Here is a 24587-nt window from a genome sequence, read left to right on the forward strand (position 1 = left end):
TCTGACCACACATTTGCTCAGCATTACGCTCTCTCCACCTCCATTGCATCTTCCATGGCAGTGGGACATGCAGTACTATCTACAGTGACTACCACATGGCTCCAAACCTACCTCCGTGAGCCGACAACTGCTCTGTAGTCACCCAAAGTGGAGCACCCACGGGGACCACTTGAAGAAGAAGAAAGAGTTACTCACCTTGTGTAGTAATGGTGGTTCTTCGAGATGTGTCCCCATGGGTGCTCCACTACCCTCCCTCCTTCCCCTGCTTTAGAGCCTTGTGCTCCAATGGGTAGAGAAGGAAAGGAGGACCCACGCTGCACATGTGCTTACAATGGCACAAGGGGGTGCTTCAGCGCATGCACGGTGTGGTAGAAACTTCTAGAAAAAGTCTCTGATTGAAGGCGCGAGGACACACCCTCACCCAGAATGGCCACATCTTGAAGAATCACCATTACTGCACAAGGTGAGTAACTCTTTCTTATTCACTTTTCCCACACCAGCCATGATTTTATAGTCCTCTATCATATCCCTCCTTAGTCTCTCTTTTTTAAGCAAAAAAGTCCAAGTCTTTTTAATCTCTCTTTATATGGGACCCGTTCCAAACCCCTAATCACCCGTCCTAAGGTAAGAACAAAGAGTTTAAAACTTACTTTAAATGTTCTAAAACAAAATCTGCGAGGAAAACATGTAGTTGGTTTAGAGGCATTTAAGATATGTTGTGGTGCCGTGATTTATAGTCATATATTTTAAGTCCAGAAGGGATCATTGTGATTGCCTAGCCTGATCCTCCTGCATATAGACTTGCCAGTGGGTCGGGGGGTGAGGGGGACAGGGCAAAGGAAGCAATTTCCCCAGGGCCTGATGATTCAAAGGGGCCCAGGGCTCCTGGCTACCTCTGCTACTGCAGGCCCTTAAAATCATTGCCAGAGCAGTGCTCTGAGGGTTGGCTGCCACCAGTCTTGCCCCTTCTACCTGAGGCCATGCCCTTTTTGGGAGCATGGAGCCTCCTTCCCCCTACAACCTGGCCAAGGGGCCCACAAAGGCTGTCGGCTCCTTTGCCTGTATAGTACAAACAATAGTGCTTTCCTGTATTAGTTCCTGCTTCTGGTCTAATAGCTGTGCTTGAACCAGAGCATATATTTTAGAAAAACGTCCAATCTGGATTGCAGCATTTCCAATGTAAGCTGTTCCTGGTAAGCTGTTCAAGTGTTCAATAACCTCACTTTTAAAACGTGCAGTATTTCTATAATGAATTTGTTTATCTTCAATTTCCAGTCATTGGTTCTTGTTACACATTAGTCTTCTAGATTGAAGGCCCTGCTGTTATCAATTTTGATTGTACTGGCTGCTCTCGAGACAGAAAATAAGAACCTTTGGGCTTCAATCTGAAAATAGACCCATGCAAGTACAATTTGGAACTCTTTGAAGCGAACTGAACTCCTCATGGGAAAAGTTTCCACGTGAATGATATGATTTCAGGATTGGATTTTAGCATTTTCTTATTTTATTTTGGGTTTTATTTTCATTTTTTTTTCTGAAACATCTTCTTCTTGTTGGACTTGTTTCTGCTCAATTGAGCTCCTGAAGATGCTCACATTCTTGCAGGATCTAGCCTATAACTGTGTTATGACCAATCATACACAATTTCACATAAGTCTAATAAGGATTCATTATACAATTGAAACAGCCAATAGTTTGTTATGGATATATGTTTTAAAATATATTTCATTTTACTTTCAGCATTACAAGCTACTCTACTGGTACGTCATCCTGAAACTGGGAAGTTGCTTGTTAATTTTGATTCAAAAATACTAGAGATAGTCCGAGAGACTAAGTGTATGATAAAGATGGGCCTGGAAGTACCAGAGCAAGCAAAGAGGGTAGTAAAAATAGAAGATAATCTGAAGTCAAACAAACTATATTTGGAGGTAAGTTAAAAATCTACCATGTTTTTGTTCTTGAACATTTTACATGCAAGGCCATAAAAAGGCATGTTGTATGTGGTGCTCCACCTGTTTCAGTTTGTTGTAACTGTTGTCAGTAACAGATAAGGAACTTTTCTGGATCATTGATCTAAATCCTTCTTAGACTAACTAAATTCCAAGTTTTAAATACATTTACATTTAGTTAGCCTTGTGTATAAGTTACTTAGTTAAGGTTTTAGATAGGAACCCATACCAGGGATTGCCAATGTGGAAGATACTTCTTCGGCCGATACAAAGATAAAAAGATTTAAGTGTTGCACTTCCTGCCCAGTAGCCTCCCTAACATGAAATGCACTCTCACCAGGCATATCTACACTACAAAGTTAAGTTGATTCACTGAAAGTTGACTTCCACCCATTGTAGTAATTAAATTAGTTGTGCATGTCCACACCACACTCATTGTGTCAGTGGAGTGTACTCTCACTAGCAGCATTGATGTACAGAGCAGTGCACTTTGAAAAGCTATCCACAGTATAACTAGCTGCAGGGGGTTTTGAGAAGGTCTTGCAAAGCCTCCTGGCACCAAAATATTGTTTCAGGGGGTAATGGGAACATGGCCTCAGCTTCCCATGATGCAATTTCTTCCAACCCTACATCTCATTCCCTCCATACCCAGTATCAGTGGCAAACAACCCATACTTTCTCATGGTTTTTTTTGGAGGCCTGGCTTAGCCACATGTATACCATAGCCCAGGAAACTTGAACTTAGCTTAATTGTGCACTCTTGGGTGAGCATTATAAACACCTTGTGCCATATCTTGCAATCTTTCCAGAGGTCAGACAGTGTGAAACATTGCAATCTTGTACAAGCAGCCCTTTTGCAAGCCATAGAACAAAACAATTACCAGTTGCTGCTGGTAGTCATGCAGCAACTGAATATGGTGGATCACCAGGTCTAGTTCTGGAAAGCAAGTACTGACTGGCAGCATTGCATCGTTCTGCAGATGTGAAGTGATGATCAGTGGCTGCAGAACTTTTGAATGCAGGAGGCCACTTTCTAAGAACTTAGTCAGAGCTTTCCCCAGCCCTGAAGTGCAGCAGCACTAAAATGAGACCTATACTGAAAGTGAAGCACTGTGCAGGTATTCAGTAATAGACTGTTACTGGTCAGTGGAGAATCATAAAAGATTAGAGAAAGAGACCTGAGGGAGTCATCTAGTTCAAGCTCCTACTCAAAGCAGTATCAATCCCAACTAAATAACTCCAGTAGGGATATATGGGTATGTCTACACTACAATGTTAGTTCGAACTAACGGACGTTAGTTCGAACTAACTTTCATAGGCGCTACACTAGCGCTCCGCTAGTTCGAACTTAATTCGAACTAGCGGAGCGCTTAGTTCGAACTAGGAAAACCTCATTTTACGAGGATTAAGCCTAGTTCGAACTAGCTAGTTCGAATTAAGGGGTGTGTAGACTCTTAATTCGAACTAGTGGGAGGCTAGCCCTCCCCAGGTTTCCCTGGTGTCCACTCTGGCCAACACCAGGGAAACTCTATTGCCCCCCTCCCAGCCCCGGACCCCTTAAAGGGGCACGGGCTGGCTACAAAGATTTTCATATTACCAAACTCATCCAATTCAAAATTCTCTGGGAGTAGAAGCAGCCCTTTAAAGATCAGCAGAAAGTCTGGTTCTCCCTATTCCAGCTTACAAGGTTAGGAAGAAGAACATATTAGAAAGGTAAATCTTTTCTTCCACCACTTTAAGATTAAGGGTAGCAAACTGCAAAGGCCATAATGGCTTGCTACCAGTACCCCCTATGGAGAAAATTATCTGTATTTTTAAGAAAACATTTCCATATAAGCTAAGTAAGTTGACCAATACAATAATGGGAGAGGAGCAAAAAGTAATAAAGCATATCCTGTGGGTATCCTTTATTCTTCAGATTCTTCAGCTATTTCCATGGTTTCTGCTATCTCTATTAGATGGTATTCTTAGGCTTAAGTCTTCAGGTTTTCCTCAAGGGACCAATGTGAAGATGGAACATCTCCCCTTTGAAGAAGACTTTTTAGTACTAGAACTGATGAAGTTTTAAGAAGAATGAAAGAAGCAAGGCACAGTGCTAGAAAATGCCATAAACCTCCAAAGGAAAAGTAGAGAGTTGTATTTTTAGGTAGAGAAACTAGTATCCTTCATCTTCTGCCTTGTCTTAATTTACACAGACAACACAGTGCTATTATCAGCACTTCCCAAATACTGTTCTGAATAAAAGAGGAGTTATATGCATTGCACTTCCTCAGAACTGCTGAGGAACAAACCCGGACAAAGGGTGGGCTGGAGTAGTATTGCTTTTGGGGTTGTTTATTGGTACAGATTCTTAAGAGTTAGGTCACACACACACACACACACACACACACACACACACATCACATCACATCGCATCGCATTCATGCTGGCAGTTTGGAGGCAGGCTGCAAGTGCAGTGTAGATTACTTTTGATTTCACAGATGGCTGGAGTGCTGGCCAGGCATCAAATTCCCGGAGACTCGACCATGATGTTCCTTGAGAGATCCCTCCAGATCTGCAGGAAGTTTTACTTTTCTGGGCCAGTCCTAGGTTTCTGCTCTGATGTTACAACTTGTCCGGGAGAGAGAGATTTTTTGTCTGCTTCTCTGTTAATTTATCTGCTTGCAGGGGTCTTTGTCTGCCTTAAAAGGTCACAGATCCTAAACTGCCTTTGACTGGGTATTTCTCATTCACACCTCACACACAGATTACATACATATTCATAGGCATATATTAAGTAATATGATTTCTAGGTAAAATCTAGCCTCATGGCCTTATGTAACCAGAAATCTACCATAAATTGGGTTGTTTGACACTAAAAAGACCTAATGTAAATATTTCAGAATAAGAAGCCTGTTATTTCAAAATAACAGGCTTGCTGTGTGGACACCTTGTTAATTTGAAATAATGTGAGTTATTTTGAAATAACTCTGTAGTGTAGACATACTCTTAGGGACTTCAACAGGCCTGGCAAACCATGCACAGACTTGATTGGAGCTTGTAGATGAGCATGGACTTGGGTGCATCTTGCAAGCTTCCCATAAATGAATTCTGTTCTCTCCTAGACAACTACCCATCTCTGCATATTTATTTATTTCTCCTTTTTTTTCCATATAGGCATGCTGATTCCCCATGTCACTTTCCCCTTTTTTATCTCCTTCTGGACTCAATCTGACATCATTCCAAATGGTTCTCTATCTGACAATCCTCCCATCTGTTCAATGCATGCATTGCAAAACATGCAATAAACCAATGCATGCATTACTATATATATTCTTTAAAGATACAAGTATATAAACTTCATAAAATATATTTGCTTATATTTTTGATGGGGGTTATGTGTAGTATATATTCTGATGATATTTAAATATCTCTAAAATCTTTCTGTGTACTTTTTCAGAGGCATTTCTACTTTGTAGGGAGTTTTGGAGAAGCAGTTTGGAATTTTTACATTTTTACTTGTGTTTTGGAGATATGGTGGACTGAAAATGCAGTAGGAAAACCTCTGAAAACGAAATGTTGGAAAACCCTAACTTCTTGTGGGATTTATTCTAAGCATGCCAGAAAACTTCTACCTCTTCACTGCACCACCCACTCCTCCGCGTCCCCCTGCACAGGGCTCCCAGATGAATGACCTACCCCTCTGCCTGGCTGCTGCCCATGGCCTGATCTCCCTGTACCTGGGTTTTGTGATCCAGGAACATTCCTGGTACTGCTGGACCACAGATGTTGCTGGATCAGAGAGTCCCGGTTAAAAGAGGTATAACCTGTAGTCTTGAACAAGGACAGGTGTTTTGTGCTTCCTAAACATAAGGGATGATGTTTTGTCTGGGACTTCTGGATAGGGACTATATATGTGAGGTGGAAAGTGTCCTATTTAATTTTTTTCCTCTTTTGCACTCACATGCCCATACAAGAAAACATAATCTTACTGTTTTTCAATGAGATAAAAAATAGAAAAATGCTGTAAGTATTCATGTCAAATTCTGCATTACCATTTTCCTCCTTCCTTATGTCTATAATTATTTATTTGTTTGCTTCTCTGAAAATCTTCAATAAAGAAAAAATATATTAAAATATTGCTAATAAAATTGTCATTTTTAATATTAACAGAATCTTCTGCAATGTTATGAAGATTTGTGTCAGGAAATACCAACAGTGTTTGTAAATTTGATGGCACCAAAAACGAAAAAGGTTGGTGATGCTAAATATATTTTTATACTTTGAATATTTCAGAAGTTCATGTTGCTTTAGATTTGTTTGTAATTTTCTTAATACTAAGATTTCAAGTTAAACAATTCTGCACCGTAGAATTGTACTGATTCACATTAATGCCAGGGAGACTCCCTGCATATTATGAAATGTTATGATTTAGCAAGTAAATAAGGGTATGTCTACATTACAGCACTAATTCGAACTAACTTAATTCAAATTAGTTAATTCGAACTAAGCTAATTCGAACTAGTGCATCTAGACCTAACAACTAATTCGAATTAGCATTTTGCTAATTTGAAATAGCATGTCCACATTGAGTGGGCCCTGAACTGAAGTTAAGGCTGGCCGGAACCAGTGCTGGCAGGGCATCAGGTTAGGACTTAGAGTGTGGAGCTGCTGCCTCAGGCTAGCCGAGGGCGGTGCTTAAAGGGACCCGACCTCCACCCCAAACAGAAAGTTCTCAGGGTTCCCTGCTTGCTTGTCTACCTCGATGAGGGACAGCAAAGCAGTCCTGACTTGGAGTGCCCTGAGTGCCCACACTCGGCACATCACAGCACTCGGCCATCAGCCCGGCTGCACTTGCCGCAGGCTGCCATCCATGGGGGGTCAATCGGAGGGCTGTCAGGATCCAGGAGGCCCTGCAGGAGAGCTTCCACCCGGAGGAGCCCACAGAGCCACCCCAGTCCTCCCCATCAGGGGCTCGTGCCCCATTCCTCCCTCACCTCCTTCCACTTACCCCTCCCTAGCCCCCTTTCCTGATGTAAAAAATAAAGGACACGTGTGTTCAAAAATAGAAACTCTATATTTAACAAAACTGGGGGTGGGGGGGATTAATCTCTGGGGAGACTGGGAAAAGGAGGTGGAAGAGGGGAAGAGAGAGGGTGGAAGAGGGGAGGGTGAAACCTGGGAGGAGGGAGCTGGAAGGGGGAAGAAGGGGGAGGGGAAGTATAAAACTATGGTATGCCATATCTTCAGTTCTGTGTACAGATGTGGTCTCCTCACCTCAAAAAAGATATTTTGGCCTTGGAAAGGGTTCAGAAAAGGGCAACTACAATGATTAGGGGTTTGGAACAGGTCCCATATGAAGAGCAGCTAAAGAGACTGGGACTTTTCAGCTTAGAAAAGAGAAGACTGAGGGGGAATATGATAGAGGTCTATAAAAGCATGAGTGGTGTGGAGAGGGTGAATAAAGAAAAGTTCTTCATTAGTTCCCATAATAGAAGGACTAGAGGACACCAAATGAAATGAATGGACAGTAGGTTTAAAACTAATAAGCGAAAGTTGTTCTTCACACAGCACATAATCAACGTGTGGAACTCCTTGCCACAGGAGGCTGTGAAGGCTAGAACTATAACAGAATTTAAAGAGAAGTTAGATAAATTCATGGAGGTTGGGTCCATGGAGTGCTATTAGCCAGGGAGTAGGAGTGGTGTCCCTCGCCTCTGTTTGTGGAAGGCTGGAGATGGATGGCACGAGACAAATCGCTTGGTCATTGTCTTCGGTTTATCCCCTCCGGGGTACCTGGTGCTGGCCGCTGTCGGCAGACAGGCTACTGGGCTAGATGGACCTTTGGTCTGACCCAGTACGGCCATTCTTATGTTCTTATGTTCTAAGCTCAGGGCTTAGGGTCGGGGGTCTCACTGGACCAACTTGATTTTCATGCAGACCTGCTCCTGGGTTCGCATGTGGCCTTTGGTGGCCAGGCTGGCAGCTATCCTGCCCTAGAGAGCCGCATTCCTGTGCCTAGTGTGGAGGTCATGGACATTGGAGGCCTCCCTACAACCTCAATGAGATCCACGATCTCCGCACTAGACCAGGCGGGCACCCGCCTCTTACAGCCCCCGGCAGGCTCCTGTGAGCCGCCAGCCTGGACCTGGGAAGAGGCGGAGGTCTGGGTGGCAGCGGGTGGCTTGCTCATGCCGTGCCAGGTGCAGGGTCTGCTTGCTGGGCGCTGGAAGGCTTGCAACTGGCACAAGCACTGTAGCCAGACCGTGTCCCTTTAAGGGCTCCAGGGCCAGGAGGGGGGCAGAAAAGTTTCCCTGGTTTGGCCCAGAGTGGCCACCAGGGCAAGCTGGGAAGGGCTAGCCTCCAACTAGTTCGAATTAAGTGGCTACACAGCCCTTAATTCGAACTACTTAATTCGAACTAGGCATTAATCCTCATAGAATGAGGTTTACCTAGTTCGAATTAAGAGCTCCGCTAGTTCGAATTAAGTTCGAACTAGCAGTTTGCATGTATAGACGCTATGAAAGTTAATTCGAACTAACGTCATGTACTAGTCCCAGCCCCATCCCTGATTCTCTCCTCATTCCTCCTTCCATGCCCCTCACAGGTTCTTTCCCCAGTCCCTCCCTTGTTACATTTGCCCCAATTAAACAAAAATAGTTTTTTTTTCAAAACAAAAAATTGTGGCTTATGTGTCTGCAGGGGGAGAGAAAGGAGGGAGGAGAAGGGGAGAAGGGAAGGCAGGGGAAGGGAGGAATGGGGGAGGAAAGACACACTGGGCCACTGCAGAAGCCCCTTGTGGGGAAGCCCAGGGGAGAGTCTCACAGCTGGCCTTGGCTGAAACTCTCCCTCAGGACCTCCCAGATGCGCACAGCCCATGATGGACCTGCTGGATGGCAGCTGTGCACGGCTGCTCGAAGGCCCTGGCAAGCCACTTGGCCTCTGCCCCCTACCCTGGCAGGAATGACTCACCCTTGTGTTCACAAAAGTTGTGGAGGACACAACACGCAACTAACACTTGAGGGGACGTTACAATCGCTGAGGTCAAGATGGGTGAGGAGGCAACAGAATCTCCCTTTCAGACCAGAGGTGTCCTCCACAACAATGTGGGCTGTGCTGAGCCTGCCATTGAAGCATTTCTTGCTTTGGTTAAGGTGTCCAGTAAATAGTTTCATCATCCAGGGGAGCAGAAGGTAGGCTGCATCCCCTACAATGCACATTGGCATGTCTCTGTTCCCAACCTTGATGACGTGGTTGGGGAAAAAAGTGCTGGCGTGCAGCTTCTGGAAGATGCTGGAGTTTTGGAAGATGTGGGCATTGTGCACCTTCCCCGACTACCCAATGTTGATGTCCATGAACTGGCCTCAGTGGACCACGAGGGCCTGCAGAACCATCTAAAAGTACCCATTGTGGTTGATGTATTTGGATGCCCGGTGGTCGGGGCCCTGAATGGGGATATGGGTGCCATCAATAGCCCCCCCACAGTTGGGGAAGCCCAGGGCAGCAAAGCCAGTGATGATGGGGTCCACATTGCCCAAGTCGAAGACCTTGCACAGCAGGACAGTGTTGATGGCCCTTACCTCCTGTAGAAGGACACAAACAGAGAATCACAGGGTTGTCATAGCCCTCAGGAGGTCCCCAAGCCCAAGCCCCTTTCCCTCTGCACACACCAGGAGTAATCCCTACTTACCCCCTCCCCTAGCAGGGCTTTGTGAAGGCGGGACTGAAAACCCTCCCGGGGAGGGGGCTTCCACCACCACCATCAACAGCACCAGTGCTTGTTCCCTAGTATACCCCATTCCAGCAGTTCATTGACCTCCCGGGACAATAGCACAAGAGAATCATACCTGTATGAGCACAGTAGATCTCCCCATGCCAAACTGGTTCTCGATGGAGTGGTAGCTGTGTGGCGTGGCGAGCTTCCACTACCAATGGCAATCTCGTCCATCCTTCCTTCAACAGGGAGGATGGATGAGAACACCACAAGCTGTCCCAATACGCAGTAAGAAAAGCAAATATGGTAGGCGACCAGATTGTCTTACCGGAGAAATCCTTGGTGAGCTTAAACACAAACAGGAAGCTTACAAGAAGTGGAAACTTGGACAGATGACTAGGGAAGAGTATAAATATATTGCGTGATAAGTCAGAGGAGTTATAAGGAAGGCAAAAGCACAATTGGAATTGCAACTAGCAAGGGATGTGAAGGGTAACAAGATAGGTTTCTACAGTCATGTTAGAAATAAGAGGGTGATCAGAGAAGATGTGGGGCCCTTACTGGATAAGGGAGGTAACCTAGTGACAGATGATGTGGGAAAAGCTGAAGTACTCAATGCTTTCTTTGCCTCTGTCTTCACAGACAAGGTCAGCGCCAGACTAATGCACTAGGCAATACAGTATGGGAAGGAGGTGAGCAGCCCTTAGTGGGGAAAGAACAGGTTAGGAATGATTTAGAAAAGCTAAACATACACAAATCCATGAGTCTGGATTTAATGCATCCGAGGGTACTGAGGGAGTTGGCAAATGTCATTGCAGAGCTTTTCGCCATTATCTTTGAAAACTCTTGGAAATCGGGAGAGATCCCAGATGATTGGAAAAAGGCAAATGTAGCGCCCATCTTTAAAAAAGGGAAGAAGGACAATCCAGGGCACTACAGACCAGTCAGCCTTACCTCAGTCCCTGGAAAAATCATGGAGGGGATTCTCAAGGAATCCATTTTGAAGCACTTGGAAGAAGGGAAAGTGACCAGGAATTGTCAACATGGATTCACCAAGGGCAAGTCATGCCTGACCAATCTCATTAGCTTCTGTGATGGGATAACTGGCTCTGTCGACATGGGGAAGTTGGTGGATGTGATATACCTTGACTTTTGCAAAGCTTTTGATACGGTCTCCCACAATATTCTTGCCAATAAGTTAACGGAGTATGGATTGGATAAATGGATTGTAAGATGTATAGAAAGCTGGCTACACTGTTGGGCCCAATGGGTAGTGATCAATGGCTCAATGTCAGGTTGGTGGTCGGTTTCTAGCGGAGTGCCCTAAGGATTGGTTCTAGGACCAATTTTGTTCATCATCTTTATTAAAGACGTGATGAGGGGATGGATTGCACCCTCAGCAAGGTTGCAGATGACACTAATCTAAGGGGAGAGGTAGATACGCTGGAGGGCAGGGATAGGATCCAGAGTAACCTAAACAGATTAGAGGACTGGACCAAAAGATGTCTGATGAGGTTCAACAAGGACAAGTGTAGAGTCCTGCACTTGAGACGGAAGAATCCCTCCGTCTCAGGTTGGGGACCGACTGGCTAAGTAGCAGTTCTGTAGAAAATGACCTGGGGATTATAGTGAATGGGAAGCTGGATATGAGTCAACAGTGTGCCCCTGTAGCCAAGAAGGCTAATGGCATATAAGGTTGCATTAGGAGAAGCATTGCCAGCAGATCCAGAGAAGTGATTATTCCCCTTTATTCAGCTCTGGTGAGGCCACATCTGGAGCATTGTGTCCAGTTCTGGGCACCTCAACATAGAAAGGATGTGGATGCATTGGAGAGGGTCCAGAGGAGGGTGACCAAAATGAGAGCCTCAGAGCATCAGAAATGGAAGAAAAAGAAGATGAAAAAAGGAGGACATAACATCCTCTTACCTGAACAAAATATTCATGCTTTAAACATCATGGCTACGTCTACACTGGCCCCTTTTCCGGAAGGGGCATGTAAATTTCACTAGTCGTCGTAGGGAAATCCGCGGGGGATTTAAATATCCCCCGCGGCATTTAAATAAAAATGTCCGCCGCTTTTTTCCGGCTTTTAAAAAAGCCGGAAAATAGCGTCTAGACTGGCCCCGATCCTCCGGAAAAAGTGCCCTCTTCCGGAGGCTCTTATTCCTACTTCAAAGTAGGAATAAGATCCTCCGGAAAAGGGCACTTTTTCCGGAGGATCGGGGCCAGTCTAGACGCTCTTTTCCGGCTTTTATAAAAGCCGGAAAAAAGCGGCGGACATTTTTATTTAAATGCCGCGGGGGATATTTAAATCCCCCGCGGATTTCCCTACGACGACTAGTGAAATTTACATGCCCCTTCCGGAAAAGGGGCCAGTGTAGACGTAGCCCATCAGTTTCCACTTTAATTCTGGCCATGAAAGAGACAAACAGCCCTCAAGGCTTTAGTCTTTTTCAAATAGAAAGCCAACAGTCTCCTGACATCTTCGATGTGAAGAATGGTATATTTTCTAGTCAGATGAAATTTAGAATGAAAAATTGAGAGCTGAATGACCTGATGGATGTGAAAGTCTGAGGTTACCTTTGGCAAAAAAATAGGGATGTGGCTGGGAAGGACAGCAAGGATTTTAGAAATATTATTGGGAGTGCAGCAACAAGACTTAGGGTATGTCTACACTACAAAGTTAATTCGAACTAACGGACGTTAGTTCGAATTAACTTTGATAGGTGCTACACTAGCGCTCCGCTAGGTCGAACTTAATTCGAACTAGCGGGGTGCTTAGTTCGAACTAGGTAAACCTCATTCTACGAGGACTAAGCCTAGTTCAAACTTACTAGTTCGAATTAAGGGGTGTGTAGCCCCTTAATTCGAACTAGTGGGAGGCTAGCCCTCCCCAGCTTTCCCTGGTGGCCACTCTGGCCAACACCAGGGACACTCTATTGCCCCCCTCCCGGCTCCGGACCCCTTAAAGGGGCACGGGCTGGCTACAGTGCCCGTGCCAGGTGCAAGCCTGCCTGCACCTGGCACGGCTTGAGCCAGCCACCCGATGCCCCCCAGCCCTCCCCCTCTTCCCGGGACCAGGCTGGCGGCTCCCGGGAGCTTGCCCGGGACAGCAAGAGGTGGGCACCCACCTGGGCTAGTGCGGACATCGTGGACCTCATCCACGACCTCCGCACTAGGCACAGGAAAGTGGCCATCTAGGGCAGGAGAGCTGCCAGCCTGGCCACCCAGGAGCAGGTGTGCATGAAAATCAAGGTGGTCCACTGAGACCCCCGACCCTGAGCCCTGAGCTTACAATGGCCGTCCTGGGTCAGACCAAAGGTCCATCTAGCCCAGTAGCCTGTCTGCTGACAGCGGCCAACCCTAAGGACCCTGGAGGGGATGGACCAAAGACAGTGACCAAGCCATTTGTCTCGTGCCATCCCTCTCCAACCTTCCACAAACTTTGGGCAGGGACACCACTCCTACCCCCTGGCTAATAGCACTCCATGGATCCAACCTCCATCCCTTTATCTCACTTCTCTTTAAACTCTGTTCTAGTTCTAGCCTTCACAGCCTCCTGCAGCAAGGAGTTCCACAGGTTGAGTCTTTGCTTTGTGAAGAACAACTTTCTGTTACTAGTTTGAAGCCTGCTATCCATTCCTTTTCTTTGGTGTCCTCTAGTCCTTCTATTATAGGAACTAATGAAGAACTTTTCTTGATGCACCCTCTCCACCCCACTCATGCTTTTATAGACCTCTATCCTATCCCCCCTCAGTCTCCTCTTTTCTAAACTGAAAAGTCCCAGTCTCTTTAGACTCTCTTCATATGGGACCTGTTCCAAACCTCTGATCATTGTAGTTGCCCTCCCCTCTCCCACCTCCTTTTCCCAGTCTCCCCGAGTTTTGTTCAATAAAGAGAGATTCTATTTTTGACCACACATTTTCTTTATTTTGTACATCAGGAAGGGGGGCTAGGGAAGGGTAAGTGGAAGGAGGTGAGGGAGGAATGGGATATGAGCCCCCGATGGGGAGGACTGGGCTGGCTCTGCGGGCTTCTGGGGGTGGAAGCTCGTTCCACGAGGCGTACAGATAGTGCGGAATGGCTTGCTAGTTCGAACTATCTAGCCCGTGCCGCGTGTAGCCGCGCGGCACGGGGTTTGAACGAGCCGGCATTTAAAAATGGTGCCGGCCGGCTTATGCAAATGAAGCCCGGGAAATTCAAATCCCGGGCTTCATTTGCAAGTGCGGTATGCCTACATTACCTCGCTAGTTCGAACTAGCGGGGTAGTGTAGACATACCCTTTGAGAATTGTCAGCATATATTGAACAAACATTGAATAAATCTCTGCAGCTTTCCTTGAAGTAAAAAAGCATAGATGCAAACTGACAAACTTTTTCTTTCAGTAATGAGCACAGGACCATTGTTCATTTTTATAATAATCCATCCTGTGCTATGTTCGTAACATTATTTCTTTTCTATATTTTAGCTATCACAATTTTTGTTTTATTTTTATTGTTTGTTTAGGTAGAATCTGTGTTGAGACAAGGACTTACTATATTAACTTGGTCATCTCTGACATTAGACAGTTTTTTTCAAGAAGTTGATGAAGTTATGAATATGTTTAAGCAGCTTTTGAAAAAGGTATGCATATTTGCCAAAATAATTAAAATTATATATTTTGGAAAAACTTTCAAATATACTTTCATATGATTTTAGAATTTTTCACTGCAAAAATAACCTGTACTTTGTACTAAGTTAATTATTTAACTTTTATTTTCATGTAAGAAACTTCTTAACTAAGATTAAAATTAAATTCCTAACACTTCGAGATAAGATTTTGCAACATAGAAATATGCCTCTTTTTAAAGCAAATGGTGGTATTCACATGTATTTTGTTTAGAAGAATGATAAGGTTCTTCTTTGAGTGATGTCCTCATGGGTGCTCCACTACAGGTGTCGAGTTTGTTCAAGAGCCACAGATCGGAGTTTTCAACAGCAGTCGTCAGCTGGACCATGCATGCGCCGTCAGAGTCTTGTGATGTTCATGCTCTTTCTCTCGTGCACGTGGTCTGGCTCCTGCCAGTTCCTTCATTGCTGCCCTTGGTCGCAGACAGAGCGAGCTCTTCTCCTCAACTGTTGATCAAAAAATTAAGAGTTCTGTTAGTTAGTTTACTACTCCTGTAGGGTATGTCTACACTACCCCGCTAGTTCGAACTAGCGGGGGTAATGTAGTCATCCGCAGTTGCAAATGAAGCCCGGGATTTGAATTTCCCAGGCTTCATTTGCATGAAGCTGGCCGGCGCCATTTTTAAATGCCGGCTAGTTCGAACCCCGTGCCGCGCGTGGAACGAGGTGTACAGCTAGTTCGGATTAGGAAGCCTAATCCGAACTAGCTACTCCGTGCCACGTGTGGCCGCGCAGCACAGGGTTCGAACTAGCCGGCATTTAAAAATGGCGCCGGCCGGCTTCAGGCAAATGAAGCCCAGGAAATTCAAATCCCGGGCTTCATTTGCAACTGCGGATGACTACATTACCCCCGCTAGTTCGAGCCAGCGGGGTAGTGTAGACATACCCGTACATAGTTATAGCTCATATCACAGTTAGTTAATTAGTTTGTAGTTACTTGTTAAAAACATTTTTTTACAGCCTTTACCGTTTTTCTGACCCCTCTCCCCAAAAAAAAGACAAAAAAGGGAAACAAGAAGAAAGTACTGAGGTTATACAATTGAGATAAACTCCCAACAGTTTCCCTCTCACAATGCCAAGTTTGCCAGGTTTCAAAAAATGTGACACAAGACGAAGCCATGCCAGTGTGGGACGGATACTTGGCATGTATCCGATGCCTAGAAGAGGCTCATGTGCCTCAGAAATGCCCTCATTGTTCAAAGCTCATGGCTAGAGCTCATTGTGATAGGGAGATGTGACTACACATGCTCCTCTTTGAAAAAGCACTGCAACCTGCAGACGTTATAGCCATGGCTCCTTTAGAGCCCCCGGAGGCGCAAAAGCACAGCACTTCCTCCCCTCACTATGGGGTCTGTATTAAAAAAACTCACTTCTCCAGCACGCTCCTTGCCACTGGTACTAGTGACCAGGATCAACACTGCGGATAAGCCGGGTACCTCCAACACCACTCTGCCACGTCCTAAGGCACTCTCGGACCCGAAGAGCCAGCACCAAGCACTGCCGTGCTGATAACAGGGAGGGAGTCTGGGCACTCAGCACCGAAAGCATCATCGGCACTGGCAGCCGCACCGAAAAAGACTCGGTGCCACAACCTACGCCACCGACACCACCAGCCAAGCTGGCACCTTGCCCTTCCCTAGTACTGGATGCACTGGATACATGGTTGGAACTGAGGAAGACTTGGGAAAAGTCGAATACAGCATGTAGCCCTAGTCCTTCTTTGACCTTTTCATCGGCCCCATCTCCTTCACCACCAGCATCAAGATCACCGCTATTTACGGTCACCATATTTTCTGAACCAAAAATAGGGATACCTTGGCCACACCTCCTGAAACCATTAGCCATGCCCCTGACCTCTTAGGCCCTGCCCACCTGCCACAGGAAGTCCCACCCTGGGATAGTATTTCCGGGGTCAAGATGAACACATGACTTGAAGTAAAGGATGTCATGTGACCCCTCTAAGAACTCCTCCCACCATCCTCTACCTATAGGGATGGATTTAGGCCCCATAGAAGTCCCCCATGCGACTATGTTGCAATTGCATTAACCCAGGATCCAGACCCAGTGTCCCATGATAATGCAGTGCTAGGGGATCTAAGCTCAATTCAACCCTCACCAAGGTGGCCCTCAACTGAGACACCTCATTCCTCCAGCGTTCAAGCCCCAACTTTTCTGGTAGATTTTATGGAGCCCCCTTAGTTTCTGAGTTTGGGACAAAAATGAGGGTTTTTTTTTTTGTATGTGTGACAGGGCTGCCAGAGAATGGGATAGGGATGGAGTGCAGGATCGGGGACGGAGGTGGGAGGCAGAGCAGGGAGAGGTTACAAGGTATGGGTGGCAGGCAGAGTCCAGAAACATGCTGAGAATAGGGTATCTGGCTAGGAGAAGGGCTCAAGAGCAAGGGAGAGTGCAGTGTGTGGCAAAGGAGGCTGCAGGAGGAATAGTGGATGCAGGAGAGAAGACCTAGCCCAAGTCCACTATCAGTTTTTTTTAAAGTTATGCAAATTGCACTCCACAATTTTCCTATCTTTTTCCAGAAGTGGCTTTTCTACCAATTGGCCCTGTCTAGATGGGGCCAAATGGCGGAAAAGCCTCCTCTTTTGGAGGAGCCCTTATTCCTCATGAAACACAATACAGGGTTCCGCGAAAGAGCACATTTGCTCTTCTATGATAAAAAAAGGGGAAGAGCAAATGCATGCCCTGGATGCAGCAGGGTTTTTCCAGGATACTCCCCTTCCCCACCCAGCTAGACTGGGGGGGGGGTGCTTCTCTCTCCCTGCTCCTACTGGGCTGAGGGGGGGGCCGCTATTCCCCTCCTCCCCCAACTGGAACTCTCTGCATCATGCCTTCCCCCTTTGTCTGTCCCAGCTGGCAGCCCAGCCACTCACTCAGGCTCACCCAGGCCCTTACAAGTACCGCCTCCCACCTCTTCTATTGGCTGGATTCCCAGCCGTAGGGAAGTTCTAGAAGCCTCCCTGACTCCTCCCCAGGAGAGGAGGGTGAGGATGAGGAGAAGCAGCGAGGGACCTTTTTCCAGGACAAAGTTGGGATTTTCCGAGGTACCCTGAAACAACATTAAAAATGGCATGGTGTATTAGTGGTATGGTGTATTAGCAGTATGGTGACCATATGGCACCAAAAGTCCTGGAGATTTGGGGCCATATGGTCACCATACCACTAATACATCACGGCTGTGTCTACACTGGCATGAATTTCCGGAACTGCTTAAAACGGAATACTATTCCATTTTAAGTTTTTCCAGAAAAGGAGCGTCTACATTGGCAGGCTGCTTTTCCGGAAAAGCCCTTTTTCCGGAAAAGCATCTGTGGCCAATGTAGACACACTTTTCCGGAAAAGAACCCCGATCGTCATTTTCGCGATCGGGGCTTTTTTCCGGAAAAGACTACTGGGCTGTCTACACTGGCCCTTTTCCGGAACAGTGTTCCGGAATAAGGACTTATGCCCGAGCGGGAGCAGCATAGCTTTTCCGGAATAGTGGCTGATTTTGTACAGTAGAGCGTTGTTGCTTTGCCGGAAATTCAAGGGCCAGTGTAGACAGCTCGCAGCTTATCCCGGAAAACCGGCTGATTTTCCGGAATAAGTGGCCCAGTGTAGACACAGCCCACAGGTCTCCTTTGCCTCTACCTCTGACACCATTTCACTACACCGCTCAGCTGAGATATATATGTCTTTCACCTCCCCCTTCATTGAGAGGCTCAGTGATGAGTCACCACTCTCCAATCACATCAGGCCATGATGTGCGCTGGGAGGAACACAGAAGCGCATATTATTCTAGACAGTCGTCACTGAGACATGTGTACTATGATCACCATAGGTACTATTATGAGCAACCATACCTGTCACATGACCGATACCACTATTACTCAAGACATTGGGCCCCCTGCTGCTACAGATCCAGGCATCCACATCATGAACTGTTCCTTCTGCCTACCCCTGCACAGTGCCTCACGTACCTCCTTCCCCACCACACCACTCTGAGCCGGAGGAACAACAGCCGGATACAGCACCCATGGACTACTCCTCTTCTTCACCAGATGAGGCCATCATCCCTGGGGATACATCCCCCCGATGACCTCAAACAGTTTCAAGAACTATTTAAAAGAGTGGCTGCTTATACTTAAGATAAGTGCTGCAATCGGGTCTTGTATAGCTTGGTACCTCTGTATAGGTAAGTAGGCTCTCACCATGGTGGAGTCCAAATGTGCTCTTATGAACTCTAAATTTTGAGTTGGTTTTAGTGTCGACTTCTGGTCGTTGACAGTCAAACCCAGAGACTCTAATGTTTCTCTCGCCATCACAACCATTCGCCATTCGCGCCTTTGATCAGCCGCGCGTAGGCTGGCAACCGTCAGTTCCTCTCAGCTGCCTCAGGTTGCGGTCGGAGCTCCCTGTGTTCTCATATCTCTTTTCTCAGTAACGATATTAGTTAGTTTTTTCACTATAAATAGTTACATTTAGTGTTAGTTGTGTTCCTGTTCTACAGTTTCTATTGATCTTCTGTAAAAAAAAAAAAAGTTTTTTCTCTTCAAATCAATTTCTTCAAGTGCTACGGCTAAGCGCTAAAGAAGTGAAACTGACAAGGAGCGAAAGACAGAGATCAACAGGGTCGGCATCCAGCCACCCTCACCTGCTCCTAGCAATGCCGGGGTCTCCCGGTTTAAAAAAATGCTCAGTTTGCCGGGAAGCTATGCTGGCGTCTGATGGCCATGACGCTTGCATAAGTTTCCTGGGTGAATCATACGTCCCTCAAAAGTGCACTCACTGTTGCAAGCTCACATCCAGAGCCCTCAGAGAGCGGGAGATAAAGGTCCGAATGATATCCTTTGACAAGGCACTGCAGCCTGACCCAATGCCCTCTTCAGCCACCGCAAAAAGCTCTGTTTGTAAAAGGGGAGTGGCTTCTCCGGGACCGGCGATTTCAAAGAGGGCGAAGCCATCCCCGACATGATCCCTCCCCCCGGCAGCCTCAAGGGCTTTGGCAGCCTCCGAAGTGACCCCCGCGGGGTCCCGACACTCTCCTGGCCCTGGCAACAGGGAATCACAAATGCCGAGGGCTCGGGCTGTTTCAGTGCTGGCATCGGCTCCAGCTCTGCAACTAACAAGTGAGTCAGCACCAGCTTCAGCTTCTCCAGCTTGCGGTACAGCGCTAACGCTGCAACTGACAAGCCAGCTGGTGCCGGTTTCAGCGGCACCAGCTTCAGCAGTGCGGGCTCCAGCGGCACCGCTTGTGATGGCACCAGCTTCAGGATCACTATCTTTGGCGGCACCAGACTCAGGGGTGCAGGTCCTTGACATGGCACCATCAGCAGTTTTAGCAACGTCGGCACCGGGCATTCTGCCAGCACCGACAGCAGAGCAGCTGCAGCTGATCTCCCCGCCACCGCCCTGTTTTCACTCAGTGCAGAGCTCTTCAGTTGCCATGGAAACCGATAGTGCCTCAATGCCTAGGAAAAAACGCATGTAAGGGACAGGTCTGCCTCCCCAGTTTTCTCACCAGGACTATCTCCATCGCCACCAAAGCATGCATGGTATCGTGACTATAGTGTCTCTCCGGTCCATGTAACATACAGACGGCGCAATTACAGAGACACGGTATATTTAGAAGCACAGCGGTCCCACTCACGATCTCGCTCACCCGGATGGTCATCTAGATACGGGTCCTCTAGATGCTCTCCACGACGCGTCTATTACATCCAACACAGTAGTGCACGCTCATCACGTCATTCTTCCCCGTCACGTTCTGAGTGCTACTATGGGCACTACTATCTCTCATGCGATGACCGTCCCAACCGTGAGCATGTATTATCATTGCATAGGGGATCTTCTTGCAACTGCCGATCACCAACTGCGCAATACTTACCTCAACAACCGCAACAGTTAAACTCACCTCCTCCATCGATAAGTTGATCTATCCAACAGGACCAGTCCGAGCCGGAAGAGGGGCAGCTGTCTGAAGCAGAGGACCCCAAGCCAGAAACTTCTCCAGCGGACTGCGCATCTTCATCACCAGATGAGGCAATATGCCCAGATGAATTATCTCCACCCGACGACCTAAAACAATAGATAGCTGCAGCGGCACAGGAGCCGGCAAACAGAGCTGTAAACAGGGGAGTTTGAGTGGGAGATCTGTTGGAGGAGAAGTTTGTATTTTATTTTGTATTTGTATTGTTTGTATGTGTAGAGGCTTGTAGGGGCAGTGTGCTGGGAGAGAAGCTGAGCCCTGATTAGGGGGCGGGGCTTCACTGATTAGGGGTCCTATAAAGGTAGCCTTCTAGTCAGGCAGCGGCATAGATAGCTGCAGCGGCACAGGAGCCGGCAAACAGAGCTGTAAACAGGGGAGTTTGAGTGGGAGTTTGTAAAGGGAGTTTGGATTGTGGGACTTGTTTGGGGTTTGTTTTTGCTGTGGAGGGGGTGTTTTGGTTTGTTTTTGTGTTCACCGGACTAATAGGATTTTGGTGAGAAAGTAGATAAAACACAGAGGCATTAGTGGCCGTGGCCCAAGTAGTAGAGAACACAAGGAAGATGATTGGATGTGGTAGCTGCGGTATGTACATGATTCTGGAGGGGGTACCTGAAAGGAGTTTTGTTTGTATGAAGTGCCGCCTGATAGAGCTGATGGAAGTATAGATCCGAGGACTGGAGATGCAGGAGGAAACTCTGGTCGAGTTTAGAAGGGGGTTTGAGCAGATGATGGAGCAAAGGCATGATGTGGCTGAAGGGGAAAGTTTAGATATGCAGATGGAAGCAGTATCAAAGGCCTCTGAGGGGGGACTGCTGGGCGAAGAAAATGGACAGTAGAAGCATGTGACTAAGAGAACCAGGCAGAGGAAAAGATGGGTCAGTGAAGGAAAAATAGAGCTCAAGAACATGTGGAGCTGGAGAATGAAGAAGGGGTACAGCAGGTAGATAATGAAGATGGAAGGGTAAGGAAGAAGAGAAGAGTGGCTAGTCCCATAGATAAAGGGGAAGAGTTTATGGAGACAACACCAATAATGAGCATTAGGAGGATACAGGATGGGTTAAAGAGGATTTCAAGGGAAAACAGGAATGGCAAGGACTTGCAGCCAGAGGAAGCAAGAGGTACACCAGAGAATCACACTGTCACTAGGAAAAGGCAGGTCTACGTGATTGGGGACTCCTTATTGAGAAGAATATATAGGCCTGTAACTAGAGCTGATCCAGAAAATAGAAGGGTGTGTTGTCTGCCAGGTGCTAAGATACGGGATGTGGAACTGAGGTTGAAGAGGATTATTAAGGGAAGGAATCCATTGATCATCCTTCATGTAGGAACAAATGATACGGCTAGATTCTCGCTGGAACGAATTAAGGGAGACTATGCTAGGCTGGGGAGGATGCTCAAGGAAATTGAGGCTCAGGTGATCTTTAGTGGGATTCTGCCTGTTCCTAGAGAAGGGAAACTAAGATGTGACAGGATTATGATGATCAATGGATGGCTTAGGCAGTGGTGCTGTAAGGAGGGCTTTGGGATGTATGGTCACTGGGAGGCATTTATGGACAGAGGACTGTTCTGTCGGGATTGACTTCACCTAAATAGGGAGGGAAATAGACTTCTAGGATGGAGGCTGGATCGACTGATTAAGAGAGCTTTAAACTAGGAATTTGAGGGAAACAGTTGGGAGATGTCCAGGTAATCTCTACGCCGGATTTTAACACTGAGAGGGAGGAAAACGAAGTAAGAAAGGATATAGCTGGGGGTAGGAGAATGTACATGAGGAAGGGTAGGGTGGATACTAGTCTAATAGGTCATATTGGAGGTACAACATCCATGCCAAATTGGGTACAGAATGTGAGTGAGGCCAAACAGCAAAAATTAAGATGTTTGTACACCAATGCGAGGAGCCTAGGTAACAAAATGGAGGAACTAGAGCTATTGGTCCAGGAAGTGAAACCAGATATTATAGGAATAACAGAAACATGGTGGAATAATAGGCATGACTGGAGTACAGGTATTGAAGGGTATGTGCTGTTTAGGAAAGACAGAAATAAGGGTAAAGGTGGTGGAGTCGCATTGTATATCAAAGATGTGGTAGATTGTAAAGAAATAAAAAGTGATGGAATGGAGAAGACAGAGTCTGTTTGGGCAAAAATCACATTGGGAAAGAAAACTATCAGATCCTCCCCTGGGATAGTGCTTGGGGTGTGTTATAGACCACCAGGATCCAATTTGGATATGGATAGAGACCTCTTTAATGTTTTTAATGAAGTAAATACTCATGGAAAATGCGTAATCATGGGAGATTTCAACTTTCCAGATATAGACTGGAGAACAAGTGCTATTAATAATAATAGGGCTCAGATTTTTCTAGATGTGATAGCTGATGAATTCCTTCATCAAGTAGTTGCTGAACCAACAAGGAGGGGATGCTATTTTAGATTTGGTTTTGGTGAGTAGCGAGGACCTCATTGATGAAATGGTTGTAGGGGACAACCTTGGCTCGAGTGATCATGAGCTAATTCAGTTCAAATTAAATGGAAGGATAAAGAAAAATAAATCTGAGACTAGGGTTTTTGATTTCAAAAGGGCTAACTTTAATAAATTAAGGAAATTAGTTAGGGAAGTTGATTGGACTAAAGAAATTATGGAACTTGAGGTGGAGGAGGCCTGGAATTATTTTAAGTTAAAGTTGCAGAAGCTGTCAGAAGCCTGTATCCCAAGAAAAGGGAAAAAATGTATAGACAGGTGTATTAGACTAAGCTGGATGAGCAAGCATCTTAGGGAGGTAATTAAGAAAAAGCAGAAAGCATATAAGGAGTGGAAAATGGGAGGGATCAGTAAAGAAAACTACCTTTAGAGGTTAAAGCATGTAGGGACAAAGTGAGAAAGGCTAAAAGTCAGGTAGAGTTGGACCTTGCAAAGGGAATTAAAACCAATAGTAAAAGGTTTTATAGCCATATAAATAGGAAAAAATCAAAAAAAGAAGAAGTAGGACCACTAATTACTAAGAATGAAGTGGAGGTTAAGGATAATCTAGGAATGGCCCAATATCTAAACAAATACTTTGCTTCAGTCTTTAATATGGCTAATGAAGAGCTTAGGGATAATGGTAACATAACAAATGGGACTAAGGATATGGAGATAGATATTACCATATCCGAGGTAAAAGCCAAACTTGAACAGCTTAATGGGAGTAAATCGAGGGGCCCAGATAATCTTCATCCAAGAATATTAAAGGAACTGGCACATGAACTTGCAAGTCCATTAGCAAATTTTTTTAATAAATCTCTAAACTCAGGGGTTGTACCATTTGACTGGAGAATTGCTAATATAGTTCCTATTTTTAAGAAAGGGAAAAAAAGCGACCCGGGTAACTTTAGGCTTGTTAGTTTGACATCTGTAGTATGCAAGATCTTGGAAAAATTTTGAAGGAGAAAATAGTTAGGGACATTGAGGCTATTGGCAATTGGGACAAATTACAACATGGTTTTACAAAAGGTAGATCGTGCCAAACCAACCTGATCTCCTTTTTTGAGAAAGTAATGGATTTTTTAGATAAAGGAAATGCAGTGGATCTAATCTACCTCGACTTTAGTAAGGCATTTGATACAGTACCGCATGGGGAATTATTGGTTAAATTGGAAGAGATGGGGATTAATATGAAAGTTGAGAGGTGGATAAGCAACTGGTTAAAGGGGAGACTACAGCGGGTCATACTGAAAGGTGAACTGTCAGGTTGGAGGAAGGTTATTAGCGGAGTTCCTCAGGGATCAGTTTTGGGGCCAATTTTATTTAATCTTTTTATCGCTGACTTTGGCACCAAAAGTGGAAGTGTCCTGATAAAATTTGCGGATGACACAATGTTGGAAGGTATTGCCAATTCAGAAAAGGATCGGGATATCATACAGGAAGATCTGGATGACCTTGTAAATTGGAGTGATAGCAATAGGATGAAATTTAATAGTGAGAAGTGTAAGGTTATGCATTTAGGGATTAATAACAAGAATTTTAGTTATAAGCTGGGGACACATCAGTTGGAAGTAACGGAGGAGGAGAAGGACCTCGGAGTCCTGGTTGATTATAGGATGACTATGAGCCGCCATTGTGACATGGCCGTGAAAAAGGCTAATACGGTCTTGGGATGTATTAGGCGAGGTATTTCCAGTAGGGATAAGGAGGTGTTAGTGCCATTATACAAGGCATTGGTGAGACCCCATTTGGAATACTGCGTGCAGTTCTGGTCTCCCATGTTTAAGAAGGATGAATTCAAACTGGAACAGGTACAAAGAAGGGCCACTAG

General features: G+C 45.9%; 1 protein-coding gene across 3 annotated transcripts in view; it reads left to right on the forward strand.

Moving 5' to 3' along the window:
• The window catches only part of DNAH8 (dynein axonemal heavy chain 8), a 615913-nt gene that overhangs the window by 155527 nt on the left and 435799 nt on the right, over positions 1 to 24587 (forward strand). For all 3 annotated transcript variants that reach the window (XM_075925079.1, XM_025186355.2, XM_025186358.2), the window contains 3 exons: positions 1741 to 1928; positions 6102 to 6182; positions 14149 to 14265. In XM_075925079.1, the coding sequence (XP_075781194.1) occupies positions 1741 to 1928; positions 6102 to 6182; positions 14149 to 14265 (386 nt within the window). The remainder of the gene's footprint in view (positions 1 to 1740; positions 1929 to 6101; positions 6183 to 14148; positions 14266 to 24587) is intronic.

The sequence above is a fragment of the Pelodiscus sinensis genome, chromosome 3, assembly GCF_049634645.1.
Source record: "Pelodiscus sinensis isolate JC-2024 chromosome 3, ASM4963464v1, whole genome shotgun sequence".
NCBI lineage: Eukaryota > Metazoa > Chordata > Testudines > Trionychidae > Pelodiscus > Pelodiscus sinensis.